This window comes from Vigna unguiculata, chromosome 3, assembly GCF_037176805.1.
Source record: "Vigna unguiculata cultivar grain cowpea cultivar isolate G323 ecotype 2 chromosome 3, ASM3717680v1, whole genome shotgun sequence".
Classification (NCBI taxonomy): domain Eukaryota; kingdom Viridiplantae; phylum Streptophyta; class Magnoliopsida; order Fabales; family Fabaceae; genus Vigna; species Vigna unguiculata.
Window position 1 is genome coordinate 17969741 of NC_140794.1, and position 17236 is coordinate 17986976.

The window sequence follows — 17236 nt, forward strand, 5'->3', positions numbered from 1 at the left end:
AAATAGTAGTTGTTAGGCGCAGCAATCCTTTTTATTCTTTACATTTATAATCCAAATCGTTACTAATCAATTAAACTAAACGGTTCCTCACTTTATTTTGTTATGTACTTTATAATTAACCATAAATCAAATTAAAATCTTCGCATCGTATTTGTTTTTGCAATATTCCGTGAAATTTAGCATTTTATTTGTGTTGTCCACTGCGTTGTGCTTGGAAAGTGATGTATTATCATGCTACAATGTTAAATCTTTGAATAATTGAATTTGTGGCGTTTGTGCGACTTTAACTTGTTGAATTATCGATTGCAATTTTTGTTTTGTTTCAAAAATTGAGGTGTATGCAACTACATGATTACGTTGTATTCTTAATAATTGTAAACCCTTCGTGATGAATGAACCAACTAGGGTTTAAACTTCAACAAGTGATATTGGTTCTGTTAAGCATCAACATACAAGTTAACTGGTTTAGCTGTAACGCTATAAGGCATTTGAAAATGCCGAATTTAAATAGACGGGTAGAGTTTGTGTAATTTTATTTTCCAGATTAATTTATTTGGTAATACTTTGCATAATAATCTCGAATTAAGATAATATTTAATTAAAACGTCCTAAATATCTGGTAATTTGCTTTAAAATTGAATTATTGAAAGGCAATAATAATATATATAAATAGATTTGTCATTGTAAATACTTCCCACCATTAATTATATTTTAAAATTAAAAATTAGAATACATTATCTAAATATAATATATAATCGTAGATAAATTTAAAGAATCCACTATGCTACAAAATATTTATATCTTTCAGTAAAACAATATATTATAAATTATTTATATTTATTTTATATAATAATAATAATAAATTAAATATGTTTTTAGTCTTTAAGTTTAAGTGAATTTTGAAATTAGTCTTTCTCTAAAATTTTATATTAATTTAGTCATTCATTTTTAAAATGTGTGAATTTAGTCTTTTTTATCAAATTTTGTTAAGTTTATTTAACATTTTAAACGTATTTTATGATAATATTTGAGTTAATATTAAAGTAAAAATGTGTTAAATGGTATAAACAATTCAAATACTACAATAAAATGTGCTTGAAATGTCAAATAAACAAAATTTGGTTAAAAAGACTAAATTTATACATTTTAAAGATATTTTAAAGGTGAATGACTAAATTGGTTAAAAATTTTAAAAATGGATTAACTTTAAATTTCATTTAAAAGAATAAAAATATATTTAACTCTAATAATAATTATTAAATATTTAAGAAAATATAGAGACGTATATTAACTATTTCCCACTAATTTTTAAAAATTATCCGAGTTATTTATATTTGCGTAGTGCCTGAATGCGGAAATCCAACGTAGGAAGCAATTGCAGGTTGTGAGGTGTATGATTTAGGTATGTGTACGCAACCTGATCCCTGGAGATTGAGCTATGGAATAAAAAAATGAATGCGATAGGATGATAATTGAATGATTTATTTGTGGTTATTTGTTTAATATAATAATTTTGGTTTTCATGTTCGTTTATCTAATTCTAAAAATAAATATTTTTTTTATTCGGTTAAGGATACATACTAATTTTTTTTTAAATGAGTTTTTAAAATTACTCATTTTTTAAATTTAAACGATTGTGATCGTTATAAATGACAATATGTAGAAATTATTGTGATCGTTATAAATTTAAACGATTGTAATATATATATAATATTAACTTTTTTATGTTTTTGAAGTTATTTTTATTCAGTACTTACTTCGGTTACACAGTTACTGTAGCCTAAAATTATTATAATGTATTGAGATCTACTAAATATTATTATACATTTTTAAACAATTTCAATAAAATTGTCTCTTTTTTATAAATACATTATTTTAAATAAAACATAATGTAAGTTATTAAGATATAAAGTGAAAATATTAAACATTTTCTATTTTTTTAAATAATTAAAACTACAAAAGAAATTTTAAATGAAGGTAAGTGTCCTCAGAAATTGGTAGTGGTGTATTATTTATTTGGATGAAAGCAATGGAATATTCGAAGATAAGAATGTTGATGTGACTATCCAATAACGTGACGTGGGAGTTGAAGTCCGTCTGTCTGTTTCTCTGATAAGCTTTGAAGAAAGCATCATAGTCTCACTATGCCTTTTCAAAAATGAAATCATTCTTTATTATTTTTTATTTATACCACGTTTAGAACAATATTCTCTTTAATTTTTTTTAATAATTTTAGTAAAATATTATTGATATTATGATTAGCTATATATTTTTTAGTTTTTAGTAAAAATTAAAATTAATTTTTTTTACTTAATTTATTTTTTTAAAAACATATAAATTTAATTATTAACTTTTTTAAAAACATATAAATTTAATTATTTTAACCAAATTTTATTAAATTTATTTAATGTTTAAACACATTTAATTAATGTTTGATATAATTTTATTTCAACGTAGTTATAAAATAAAAGTTTCATAAAAAGATTAATTTTAATTTTGATTAAAAATTAATGAAAAAAAAAACATATTCTTTATTCATATAATAATTTTAAAATAATGTATGCATATATTTATTAAATTGATATTTCCAAATATTTTGTTAAAAAAATATATTATATTTTTAATTAATGCAAAACAATTTTTAAAATTATATACTAAGAAAGTAGGAGTATTTTTTATTATCACTATCAGTTCGAGAAATGTACAAATCTAGTCTTCTTTTTTTCAAAATTATTAAAATGGACAATGTCAAAATTTTTTACTGAAATGAGTCAGTGGTGTTTCGTGGATAGAACTTCATATTTTAGAAGTCGTTTTTGAAGACTACAACTTTGGTTTAAGTTTTACAATTTTATCGTAAAAAGCTGGGTTTTGGACCCGTGAAACACGGTTTACTTAAATTTTGATTTGTTGATTATTATAATAAAATTAATTGAATTCCATTTAGATAGAATAAAGATTAAATTGTAAGATAAGTATCATCAATACACATATAAGAAAATAGTACATTAAAAAAAATAAAATATATTTATTACATAAACTTAAATTTATTAAAATATAATTAAAAAATATAAATATTTTATTTTGTAAAATTGAATAATAATATTTTATTATTTTTATTTTAAAATTTTATCTAAATTATTTATGTATTTTTTTAATAAAACACATTTTATCATACAATTATTTCAAATAATATATATAATATATAATATATAATAATTGAACATTAAAATAGAGAATACAAATATATATATATATATATATATATATATATATATATATATATATATATATATATATATATATATATATATAATATGCTATGTGTAAATACGTTTCATGATAATATTTGAGTTTTTTACATTATTTAACACATGCACCAGTGCAGAAAGAGCATTTGGCAGCAGTTATTTTTGCTATTCTACCCCGGTTTTAGAACCGAGGCATATAAAGACGAGGCAAAATAGGGTAAGCTTTTGGCCTCGGGTGTTACCCGAGGCAAAAACTCACCTTTCTGCCTCAGTTGTAATGAGAACTAAGGCCATATGTCCCCCCTTTCTGCCTCGGTTCTAATAAGAACTGAGACCGTATGTCTCATTAACTTTTTAAATAAAAAATTTGTTTTTGGTTATTATCACATTTTTTAACCTGCATATTTTTTTAAAACACCAGACCAGAATAGAACAGAAACAAAACTATACATTTTATGAAACATAACATCATTTACAATCCAAATACATTTAAAACCAAGAACACAAGAATACAACCATAAAACACAAGAAATAATCAAAAATAGGAGAAAAAAATAGAAACCAAGAAAATCCCAACAAAACGGAAAACAACAACCCAAATTGCAAAATCAATTATACAAAACGCGAAATAAAAAGGGGGGAATTACGTAATTTTTCGAATTTCAACTAACCACCACACGCACGGAGAATGTGACGGAGCGCGACTGTGGCTTGCTAGAACGGGAGCAACGGTGGCGCGAAAGACTAACAGACAAATAGAGAAGCTTTGTTTTGGGAAAACGAAGAGTTGTTGACGACGTAGAATGGTGGCATGATGGAGACTGGCGTAGTGGCTGTGTGAGACGAACTAGTGGTTGCGTGGGACGAACCAGCGGTTATTGTGGAACCCAAATGACCGCAACAACGTGGAAGGAGGCTCGACAGTAGTTGACAACGCAAATAGAGGCTAGATGACGATGGTTGTGGACAGAAGAGGCACAATCACGAGAGTGAAAACGGGAATGCTGCATTGTGGAAGACAAAGAACAATGCATTCGCGTTTTGAATCCCTAATTTGGTATATGGCCTCAGTTCAATTTTTAATTGAGGTAAATTTGTGATTTTTGGCCTCGGTTCAATTTTAACCGAGGTAAAATAGTGATTTTTGGCCTCAGTTCATTTTTAACCGAGGCCAAATGTCCTTTATGGCAGCGAGTCTATTGCAATTAAGACAGAAAAGTTGGCAGAAATTGAAAAAATGTCATTACGTCATTATATGCTTCGGTTTCCTAATAACCGAGGCCTATAATGCAAGTTAAATAGTCAAAATTGCATTAGTAATTGTCACTTCAATGTTAGCTTAGAAACGTGTTTGAAACATCAAATAATTTTAGCAAAATTTGGTTAAAATGACTAAATCCACACATTTATAAAGATGTGGAACTAAATTAGTCCAAATTTTTTAAGAGAAATTAAGTTCAATTTTAACTGAAAGTTAAGAACAAAAAACATATTTAACTCCAAAATAAATACATAAAATTTTTGGAAGTGCTAGACACATAAAACACATTAAAATTATAATGATATTTATGAAGATGTTCCGCTATAATTGAAATTGTATGCATATGATGAAATTCATCAAATAATTTTGTCTGCTGCGTATGTAAAAGCACAATTGCTTCTCATGATTGAATATTGTTTTGCAAGTCGTGTGTTAAAAACGTTGTCAATGGCATGAAAGTAGTTTTGGTGAAAACTATTCTGCTAGTTTAATTTCAAATTGGAAAGCATTTGCATCTTACGTGTGTAATTGAATTGGAAAAGCAATTCGTCTTTTCCCATGAATTGAATAGTGCATGAGTGAATGAAATTCACATGATACATTTTCTATTTGAAGTGCATAAGCTTTTATTTGGAATTAATGGAATGTTGTTGCTTGAATTGCATGCTATAGGTTAAGGTTTTCTCTTTTATGTATCATGATAAATTGGCATTAATTAGGGAAAATAAAAGCATTTGGTATGTATGTTTATAATTTGGTGCATTAACAAAATGTATTTAATTAAATGGATGCATGAGTTTGCTGATTTATTTTAATAGGCCGAATCAATTGACGATTTTATTAAATTATGTTTTTAAGGCATCCATTTATTTGAATTAAAATTATGAAAATGCTATATATGGTTAATAGAAATTAAAGGTATATATATTTATTTATTTAAAATCAAGTATGATAAATTTTGTTATTCACCAAAGTGGCCAAAATTTTAAAGTTTTTTTTTGTTTCAAATTATTAATGTTTTTATTTTAATTACCCATAGAATGGATGCTAAATTATGAATAATTGATTTATGGGTTAAATGAAGTTCATTATTATAAGGTATTTTAGGATCGCCTAAAGGTTGATTAATTGTTCTCATAATTAATGAGCATGATTGTAGTCTCTGTTATGATATCTTTACACTTGCACGCTATGTTTGTTCCAGTCTTTAATGGGTTGAATTTCCTTGACTGGAGTGAACAAGTCCAATTTCACTTAGGTGTGTTGGATCTTGATTTGTCTTTTCAAGTTGAAAAGTTAGCTACTATCACGGATGCCAGTAGCAATGAAGAGAAAGCCCATTACAAAGCTTGGGAAAGGTCAAACAAACTTAGCTTAATGTTTATGAGAATGAGTATAACAAGCAATATTAAGTCAACTCTTCCCAAAACCAATAACGCAAAAGAATTTTTGAAATTTGTGGAAGAGCGCTCCCAAACTACTGAAAAATCTCTTGTTGGGACATTGATGACTATGTTGACCACCATGAAGTTTGACAGTTCACATAATATGCACGAGCATATGATCGAGATGACAAATATCGCAACAAGACTTAAGTCTCTAGGAATGGCAATGTATGAAGATTTTCTCGTGCAGTTCATTTTGAACTCATTACCGTTTGAGTATGGTCCATTCCAGATGAACTACAATACCATGAAAGACAAGTGGAACATGCATGAATTGCATAGTATGCTAATTCAGGAGGAGACACGACTGAAGAACTTAGGAAGCCACTTTATTCAGTATGTGAAGAATAAAAGAGTTGTTGGAAAGAAATTTATTAAGAAACATGGAAAGGGTAAAAGACCACTGAAGATTGACGAGTCCTCAACCAAAATTCAGAATAAAATGACAAATGTCATTTATGTGGGAAGTCTGGACATTTCCAAAAGGACTGCATAAAGCGTAGAGCTTGGTTCGAAAAGAAAGGTGAGCATAATGCTTACGTATGTTTTGAATCAAACTTAACTGAAGTTCCCCATAATACATGGTGGATTGATTCTGGATGTACAACTCATGTTTCTAATGTGATACAAGGATTTCTTTCAACCCGAGCCATAAACCCAAATGAAAAGTTCGTCTTCATGGGCAACAAAGAGAAAGTTCTAGTGGAAGCCGTCAGGACTTATCGTCTAATCCTCTACACTGGATATCACTTAGACCTTTTGGATACTTTTTATGTACCTAGTATCACTAGGAATTTAATTTCTTTGTCTAAGCTGGATGTTGTTGGATACTCTTTTAAGTTTGGGAATGGTTGTTTTAGTTTATTTAAGCATACTTTTATGATTGGATTTGGTACACTTTATGATGGTTTATATAAATTGAATTTGGATAATTTATATGTTGAAACTCTTATGACCTTGCATCACAATGTTCACACTAAACGTAATTTAGTGGATGGATGATTTGCTTACTTGTGGCATAAGCATTTGAGACACATTTCCAAAGAAAGAATGCAAAGATTAGTAAATAATGAAATCCTTCCGGATTTGAATTTTACTTATTTGAATGTGTATGTGAATTATATTAAAGGCAAACAAACAAAACACACAAAGAAAGGAGCCACAAGAAGCACTCAGCTTCTTGAAATCATACATACCGATATATGTGGTCCGTTTGATGTAAATGCTTTCAATAAAGAGAAGTACTTCATCATCTTATTGATGATTTTACGCATTATGGACATTGTCTATCTACTGCATGAGAAATCTCAATCTGTGAATGTCTTGAAAGTTTATATAAATGAAGTGAAAAAACAATTAGACATAAAGTTGAAAATCGTAAGATCTGATAGATGTGGTGAATATTATGGAAGATATGATGAAAGTGGACAACATCCTGGTTCATTCGCTAAGTTCCTTAACAAACGTGGTATATGTGCTCAATATACAATGCCAGACACATCACAACAAAATGGTGTATCAAAAAGGTGTAATCGAACCTTAATGGATATGGTTAGGACTATGTTAAGTAATTCATGTTTACCTGTATTATTGTGGATGTATGCTTTAAAGACAGTCATGTATTTATTAAACAAGGTTCCTACTAAAGTTGTTCAAAAGACTCATTTTGAGTTATGGACGAGTAGGAAACCCAATTTCAAACACCTACATATTTAGGGTTGTCAGGCAGAAGTAAAAATATACAATCCGCAAGAAAAGAAATTGCATGAAAGAACAATTAGCGGATACTTCATTGGTTATCCAAAAAAATAAAAAGGGTATATGTTTTACTGTGCTACCCATAGTACATGAATCGTTCAAGCTTGAGATTCTCGATTCATTGAGAATGGTTAAACTAGTGGGAGTGACGCTTCACAAAATGTGGAGATTAAGAAAGTTAGAGTATAAGTTCATGTAGCTAGTACTTCTTTATCAAGAGTTGTTGTTCCACATGTTGTAGAAACTAACAACAATCAAGAAGAACAACAAATTAATGTTCCTAAGGTTAACAATGAATCGGTAGTAGAACACCCACAAGAAATAGTATTAAGAAGATCTCACAGAGATAGAAAGTCTACTATTCTGAATGACTATGTGGTTTATCTACAAAGTCAGAAAATGACTTAAGTATTGATATTGATCCATTTTCATTTGCAAATAATGACGTATGGGACCTTGTGGAATTACCATAAGTGTAAAACCTTAGGAAATTAAATAATTAAATAAATAAGTATTTAATAAATGCGGATAGTGGGAACTTTTATGACAATTAATGTTGGAGTTTTTAATGTGGAATAATAATAGCTCACATGGTTGAGAGTACTTAGTTATTATGAGGAGACTTAGGTTCAAGTCTTGTATATGCCCATTGTGTGTTATTTTAATTGTTATTTATTTTTATAATATGCTTGATCATGATGAGTGGTAATATAATCCTATATGTATAGGAACTATCACGAAAATAAAGTCTTTTTTTTTTTTGCCAAAATTCTTTTTGGCATGACTGTGAAGGAGTATAGACCCTAGCCATCTTGAGGAGCAGATGGAAGGGCTGCGACACCATCAAGTAATGGTCTTTGAATGGCCATTACAACCCTTAGCTATTAACCATTATTACATCAAAGTTAAGAGGCCAATTAAGGGCGAGAGAATGTGTTTTTGGAGCCTGTCATTATAGAGTATTGTGAGGGGAAGAAATTTAGAGGAACGATTGGATTTTATGAGAGAGAGGAAGAGTTGCACCGTGGAAAAACAAGGAGACCATTGTTGAGAAGGAAGAGAATCTAAACTTATCAAGTTTGAGCAAGGAATCCAGGTTAGGGGTGTTGAATTCGTGTTTAGTCGCATTTTTTGTAATTACATGAATCACATGAACTGTATGAGTATTCTATTATGTTGTTATGGATTCTGTGCGAGGTTCTAGAAATTTTCAGAAATCGCCTGGTGGTGAAGGCCTGCCAAGTGACTTATACAATTATGTGGACTTTTTGGGATTTTTTACCAGAAATCGCTTGGCAACACGAACTGCTCGCCAAGCAATCCAACCTTAACAACCTTGTTTCTGGACTTTTGACATGAACCACCTGGCGGAGATGAACACTCACTGTAACATCCCGATCGGATATCACAAATTTAAATAATAAAATAAAGAAATAATAAATAAACTTCATTAATTGAAATATCATTTTCCAAAATCGCGGAAAATTTAAAACTTTATTACATTATAAAGTATCACAAAACCTCTACTATAAACTCAATTATAAAAGCCATGTTCAATAATCCAAGATTACAAGTATGTAAATTTCATAAAAATAAAACTCTGTATAAAATTTCCCAGATAGCCCACGCTCTGACTCTATATCTCACCAGATTCATCTGAAACATCATTTGTTCCCGTGTACCGTGTACACGATCATCGCCAAACACAAGCAGATAGGGTGAGTTAACAATTAAACAACATATATATAAAACATATATACATACAAACACACCAAAGGAATTCCATCCTTTGATTCCATATCACATGGCCACCACCATGTCATCCATGGTCTTCGTCTTTAGACGAATATCTCAAGATGTCTTGTTGCCCCACCTACAAGCCACAACTTGTAGAGCACGTGCGGAAAACCAACTACAAACTATACTCTATAACGCCAGGTAGAGTTTCCAATACAAACATAGTTCGTAACGTCCCAAGACTACCAAACTCGTCAGGTTATTACTGCGGAGGGCAATCTAACTGAACCCATTCGTATGCACCACAACACGCACACTTGGTGAACGTTTGGCAAGTGAACCAATCGTTAACGTAGTAATAAAATATCGTCCTCTAGGATTGACTTGTTGAATACTAGATTCCTAATTTATGTAATTTTGAGCAAATGTGAATCAATATAATTGCAAGCATAAAATTTATAACAAAAACTTTAATCAAGAGAAGAATCGTTAGAGGATTAATTTCGTACTTTTTCCTATAAAATTCTACTCCTTTTTAATTGATGCAAGTAATATAATCATCCACTTGAGTTCACTGGGAGCTGTTTTACCCCTAATCCCTTAGTAGGTAAAATCTATTTATTGAATTCGAACCCCCAATGTCTTGTTTATAATCACAAACAATCCCCAATTTCCCAATTGTGAAATTGCTCATAAATAAACGATACAACCATAAACAGAGCACTGAGATGAAGAACATTAACAAAACATCAAATGTAAAGAGTAGAACCTATAATCCAAAGTATTACACCAATCCTCTAACAAAATGGAATTAGTTTTGCATACTGAAATAAAAAACACTAAACGGTTGTCCAAAAAACAGATGAAAAACGAGAGGAAGAAGAAGAAGTTTCTTTCCCGTCAACGCTTCCTTTTATCTTTTTCCCACGTTCCTCTTTGCTGAGATCACTTTCTCTCTCCTCTAACCGTTTCCCCCTATCTCTCCTCTTTATATTTTCTTTTTCTTTGAAATCTTTTTGAGTCCACATAATCTTTAAGTTTCTCGCTAGAAAATCTACAGGTTGTGGAAAAATCCACAGGTCACCTATGGAACACTCTATTTTGCGCATGATCTTCTGAAGTCAAAACCACAGGTCGTGGAAAAATCCACCGGGCACCTGTGGAACACCCTGTTTTGTATCCTCCAATTCACTGCACAAAACCACAGGTCGTGGAAAAATCCACCAGGCACCTAGGGAATAAACTGTTTTGAAAATTGCATCTTTTGAAGCCAACTCCACAAGTCGTGGAAGACACCACCAAGCACTTGTGGAACTTACTATTTTGCGTCTAACTTACTCCTTTCAGACCTGTTTACACAAACAACGCACCAATCCAAATGTATGATCCGAAACTAGATAACGCATGATGAAATGAGTCAAATAATGCACAAATGAATAAAAATGTCCTAAACTAATGCATGAATATATCTATATATGATATGCTCATCAACACTCACACCGGCAACACTCACCAACCCGAGCCACAACTCAAGAGATACCATTCTGAGCCACAACTCAAGGAATGCCACGTGCTTAACCCCTATCCTGAGCCACAACTCAAGGGATGCGTTTTGAGCCACAACTCAAGGAACACCAGCAAGCCGACCTTCGAGATATCGTCAAAGCCTTGTAGACCACGCACATTCAAAGTAAGTAAAACACAGGCCCTGTCTTTTCATTATCACCTGACGCTGCTCTTAAGCCGCTAGGCGAGATATGCTTCCAGACTACCTGGTGGGAGACACGTGCCGTCAGGCGCCAAGCGCCTATAAACACTCTGTCATTGCACGTATTGCCTGACGGTACAACTCTTATCGTCAAGCGCCACACGTCTTTATTATCCTCTACAGTTATAGATATCGCCTGGCGGGTCCAATATCACTGCCAAACGCTAAATCAGTACTCGCGTAATATTGTTTTTCAAGCATACCGTACAAATTCCATTCTCAATCACATTGACGAACCTTAAACAACCCTGGCAAAGTTAATTGTGTCAATTCCCACAATTGCTAGCTCGTTACCAACTTCCTACACCCATATAGGTTCACTAATACAAATATACCAATCCTTTGGATTGTCTAAGGCAATCTTATACTACTTCTCCAAATGCCATTATTAAGGTCAAACACTTATATTCTATCTTTATCCTTTACCCCAAATATTACCTCCATCTTCACCCAACTCCAATACATCATAATTAGACCTTACTAATATTTACACCACATTTTCAACGTAGACAAATCCCCATAATATTCCCAACTCCTGAAAGTTATGCTCCACATGACCCAGATTAGTTTCCCAACTCCACTATACACCAAAACACACAAAGCCCACTGCTCTAGTATAGCGTCTAGCGGCAAATTGAGTGCCACCAGGTAGTTCATGTTGTTCCAGGAACCCAGAATTTCACCCCCTGAACCTGCGAATCTTAACCAACCCAACTATTCTGATTTCACTCAATTTTTGACTCAATAGGTTGCATTCGCATGTTTAGGTTCACAATTCATTCCTAAAACTTCCAATATACGAATTCCATTAATATTTTCCACTTAATTTAGTGCAACTATAAAATCCCAAATCATTTACCCTAAAACGATGTTCATACAATTTTTCATCCAATTTAACCTCCAATTACATACAATTCAACGAAATATGACTTTTAATCATTCACAAACAGTTAGTACTGTCTTTTTCCCTAATCAGAATCATCCCAGAAATCCCAAAACACCAAAATCGAGTCAAATTGACTCGCGTCACCTGGCGAGTGTTCATCACTACCAGGCCGTGCATACAAACCCAGAAAACTAGGTGCAACATGCAAGTGTCGCCTGGCATTCAAGATCATGCCGCCAGGCGGTTCCTCTTTAGGAACCCAGAAATAACACAAAAATGCTTTAGTCGTTTGGCGGCAGTTCATCGCCCGTTAGGCGGTTTCTGGAAAAATTCCAGAAACCCGAAATTCAAGCCAAGACAGAGGATGTTCATGCATAATCATACAATACATCATTCAATTAATCTTAAACATAAAATTTACGAGGTTCAGCTCCCCTAACCTGAATTCCTTACTTAAACTGATTGTGTAAGAGTTCCTCCTTGATCAACTATCGTCTCCTTTGTTACCACTCTCACGCCTTGCTGCAATGTCTCCCAAATTCCAGTTTACGTGCTCAGAAACCTTTCCTCACAACACTCACTAATGGTAGTCTCAAAACCCTCTCTTTCCTCTTCAATGGTTCTCTTAACTCTACCTTAATCAAGCTTAATGTCAAAAAAACGAAAATTGACATTAAACTTAGCTTAATGGTCATTCAATGGTTGTTTCATGATCATTTTTGCAGCCTTCCTAGCTGCCCTCTGACGGCTAGGGTTTCTATGACCTTTCCCTTCCATACCAAAAAGAATTTTGACAAAAAGAAAGTTTAATTTGGTTCTACAAACGTTCAAACCCATTACCATGCTAATGTCAAATCAATGCACAACCATTCAACCAATTCATGTTTCGTGATAAATCCTATAATTCTAAGATTATATTATCACTCACCGTGATCAAGCATATTATTAAAATAATGATCAATTAAATAACACACAATTTGACATACATAGGACTAAAACCCAAGTCCTTTCAACATAACTAAGTATTCTCAACCATGTGACCTAGTACTATTCCATGTCACATCAATTAACATTTAATGGCATAATAGCTCCCACTACCCGCATTTATTAATTAATTAAATTTCACGGGTCTTACACCCATTAGGCGACGCGAGCTAACTTGGCTCATTTTGGGACTTTTGTGATTTCTAGGCTATTTCTGATCGGTGGAAAAAGGGACTTTTAGCCATGGTTGAATATTGCATTTCATAAACCATTGGTTTCTGCAATAGTTTAAGGTAGTTGGGTAAATAATGGTATGGATATATTTTGGGGTTTGGAAAGGATTGGGATGTTGCGTCTAGGACTAATGGATGCATGAATTCCCGTAAGGAAACTGTACTTACGCACTTAATTATGTATTAGACATCATTGGAAGCATGATTGAATTGTTGGATTATGTGAATAGCTAGAGAGATGGAGTTGGGGATTTATGAGGTCTTCGCAGGTGTAGGGAAAATTTTGAGTTGTCCAGAATTGCAAGTACTGCTTGGCAGCACATTATTTGCCGCTAGGCGCCAGTACAAATTGATAGTGTGTGGCTGTGAGGTGCAAAACAATGTTAAGGACTTTGTGGTGTCATTTTGTTTAATGAGAGTGGATTAAGGAATATTGGACAGAGGTTGAGGGAGAGTAAAAGTATATAGATTAAGTGTGAGAAGTGATTTTTGGGGTAATTTGTGATTGGGTAGTCTGTAATGTGGAAGGCAGTGTATGACAGGTTCACAATACTAAGACTAAGGGACAAGGGGGAGCCACGGCTCCCCCAACCGTTTTTGTTTTCATTTTTTTTTATATATATAAAAATAATATTTAAAAATTATTACTCTATTTATATTAATTAATTTTTATTTTATTTTATTTTCTATATATTTAAAAAAATATATTTATATATTACTACTTTATTTATATATTATTACTTTATTTATATATTATTATTTTATTTATATATTATTACCTTAATTTAGTTTAAAAAATCTGTTTTAAAATTTAAAAATCACGTTTTGTTCTCTATTATAATTTTTTATACTTTTCTATTTGGTTTCTCTCTTCCGTGCCTCCATCTCTTTCTCCCCTTTTATTTCCATCTCAATTTTCACCATCAATTCCTTATTATTTTCAAAATCAAATTGTACTACGGCAAAATTGAAGAGTTAAGGAATATTTTGAACCGAACAATTTCTTCTTTTGAGTAAGTTCATCTTTTCCTTTTTATTTTTGAAGCAATATGTTTTCCTCTTGTATGTGGCTTTTCTACGCTCTAGGCATATATCTATCTGTTAGAGATCATAAAATCATGCTTTAATTGTTGATCAAACTCTTCTCTGTGTAGATAGAGCTATTTTAAGCTTTAAAGTTGTGTAAGGGAAGAACAAGATTAGGAATCTACTCTAAGGTAAGGGAAGCTAATCATTTAGAAGTTATTAGTTTTCTTAAAATATTGAGTCTTGCTTTTAAGATTTAATTTGGGGTATTCATAATTTTATCTTTTTGTAAATAGGTGAGAGGTGAAAAATTTATATTAGAAAAATTATGATAAAGAGTAAAAGAATTGATTCTTTTTTCAAGAGGAAGGCTTGTGATGAAGATGAAAAAAATGCATCTACATCATCTAAAATTGAGAAACTTCATGAGAATCCAAATATTGAAGAAAATGAAAAACAACTCTCTAAGGTTCCTAAAGTTACACATAATGAATTTGAAAATACTTTAGAACGTGATCTGGGAAAGCGTCTTCAAATTTGGCAATACCCACCAAATCAAATTGATGAGGTACGAAGGGCTTATCTAAAATGGGGTCCATATCAAATGCGTCTAGAAAATTATCCATTTTCTGGTAAAGATGATCATCCAAGAAGATTTCAGTACACATGGTTTAGCTTATTTCCTTCATGGTCAGAGTATTCGCCATTAAAAGATGCTGCATATTACTTACCATGCTATCTTTTTAGTAAAAAACCAAGCGGACGACCTGGCTCAAATGTTTTCATTGTTACAGGTAATTGAGTTTATTTTCATTGAATTCTAATTGGCAATAAGTTTATTGTCATCAACATGTTTTAACTTTTTGAATGTTATTTTATAGGTTTTAAAAATTGGAGAAAAGTTAATAATGGAAAAAATTGTGCTTTCCTTAAACACATTGGGAAGGATCCTTGTTCACCACACAATATTGTAGTGTCTGCTTGTCAAGACTTGTTAAATCAAAATTGTCACATTAGGAATGTTTTGGAAGTGCAAAGCTCAGATCAAATTATGAAGAATCGGTTACGTCTCAAGACTTCAATCGACACAGTTCGTTTTTTATCACTTCAAGCTTGTGCTTTTAGAGGTCATGATGAAAGTACTGAATCGAGGAACCAAGGTAATTTTCTTGAGATGATAAAACTCATAGCATCATACAATGATGAAGTTGCAAAAGTTGTGTTGGAAAATGCTCCATTCAATTCCAAATATACTTCACCCAAAATTCAAAAGGAGTTATTGAATATTCTTTCTAGTAAAGTGAAAAATCATATTCGTGAGGAAATTGGGGATTCCAAGTTTTGTATAGTTGTTGATGAAGCTCGTGATGAATCAAAAAAAGAGCAAATGGCTCTTGTTTTGAGATTTGTTGATAAAAATGGTTTTATTCAAGAGCGATTTTTTGATATTGTGCATGTTAAAGACACTGCAGCAATAACTTTGAAGAATGAATTGTGTGTTGTACTATCTTGACATAATCTTAATGTTTCTAATATCCGTGGTCAAGGGTATGATGGTGCTAGCAATATGAGAGGAGAATGGTATGGATTACAAGCATTATTTTTGACTGATTGTCCTTATGCATATTATGTTCATTGTTTTGCTCATCGGTTACAACTTGCCTTGGTTGCTGCATCAAGAGAAGTTATTCCAATTCATCAATTCTTTTCAAAATTGACTTTCATTGTCAATATTGTTTGCTCTTCTAGTAAACGTCATGATGAGTTACAGGCTGCCAAGTTAGATGAAATTGCATATTTGTTAGAAATTGATGAGCTTGAAAAGGGTAAAGGAGCAAATCAAATTGGTACTTTAAAACGAGCTGGAGATACCCGTTGGAGCTCCCATTTCTCTTCTATTTGTAGCTTGATCAATATGTATGATGCAACTTGTTTAGTTCTAGAAAAAATTACTGTTGATGGATCTACTTATTCACAACGTGGTGATGCTGATAATGCTTACAAAAGCTTGATCTCATTTGAGTTTATACTGATCTTGTATTTGATGAGAGAAATTATGGGGATAACAGATGTTCTTTGTCAAGCATTACAACAACAATCTCAGGATATAGTTAATGTTATGCGTCTAGTTTGTTCTACAAAAGGACTTATTCAAAACTTGAGAGAAAATGGTTGGGATAAGTTATTAAAAAATGTGACTTCTTTTTGTGAAAAACATGATATTAAGGTGCCTAATTTTGGGGCTTCTTATGTAGCAAGGCAAGGACGCTCTCGTCACCAAAAGGATTATATTACAGTGGAGAATTATTTTAAAGTTGAAATATTCTTTGTTACCATTGATAAGCAATTACAAGAGTTAAATAGTAGATTTAATGACCAAGCAATGGAGTTATTAATTCTAAGCTCTGCTTTGAATCCTAAGGATGCTTATAAAGCTTTTAATATTGATAAAATTTGCACTCTTGTGGAAAAATATTATCCCATGGATTTCAATGAGCAAGAGAAGATTAATTTGAATTTTCAACTTCAACATTTCATTATTGATGCTCGTCAAGATTCAAATTTGAAGAATTTATCAACAATGCAAGAGTTATGTACATGTTTGCCAACAACAAAAAAGTCTGAAGTTTACTACTTGATAGATAGATTACTTCGTCTTATCATGACTCTTCCAGTTTCTATAGCTACAATTGAAAGATCTTTTTCTGCAATGAAAATAATCAAGAACAAGTTGAGAAATAAGATGGAGGCTGAATTTTTAACAAACACTATGATAATCTATATTGAAAGGGATATTGCAACTAGCTTCAGCTCTGATTCAATTATTGAAGATTTTAAGTCATTGAAAGAGCGTAAAGGAGCACTCTGAATAAAGGTAACTTTTGTT

General features: G+C 31.8%; 2 protein-coding genes across 2 annotated transcripts; both read left to right on the top strand.

Moving 5' to 3' along the window:
* The first annotated feature begins 14953 nt into the window (after positions 1–14953).
* Positions 14954–15862, top strand: LOC114175103 (uncharacterized). The gene is made up of 2 exons (XM_085670274.1): positions 14954–15143; positions 15231–15862. Exons 1-2 carry the CDS (start codon positions 14954–14956, stop codon positions 15860–15862), a joined length of 822 nt encoding a protein of 273 aa, XP_085526400.1.
* LOC146887544 (uncharacterized) lies at positions 15384–17218 on the top strand. The gene has a single exon (XM_085670568.1). The coding sequence runs from the start codon at positions 15917–15919 to the stop codon at positions 17216–17218; it is 1302 nt and encodes a 433-aa protein (XP_085526694.1). The 5' UTR covers positions 15384–15916.
* Positions 17219–17236: the final 18 nt, after the last annotated feature.

Bases quoted from the DNA above. Each gene is read 5' to 3' on its own strand.
- LOC114175103 (XM_085670274.1), top strand. From the start codon at position 14,954: ATGCGTCTAGAAAATTATCCATTTTCTGGTAAAGATGATCATCCAAGA. The intron at 15,144-15,230 runs GTAATTGAGTTT...GTTATTTTATAG, and splicing joins AAATGTTTTCATTGTTACAG to GTTTTAAAAATTGGAGAAAA.
- LOC146887544 (XM_085670568.1), top strand. From the start codon at position 15,917: ATGAGAGGAGAATGGTATGGATTACAAGCATTATTTTTGACTGATTGT.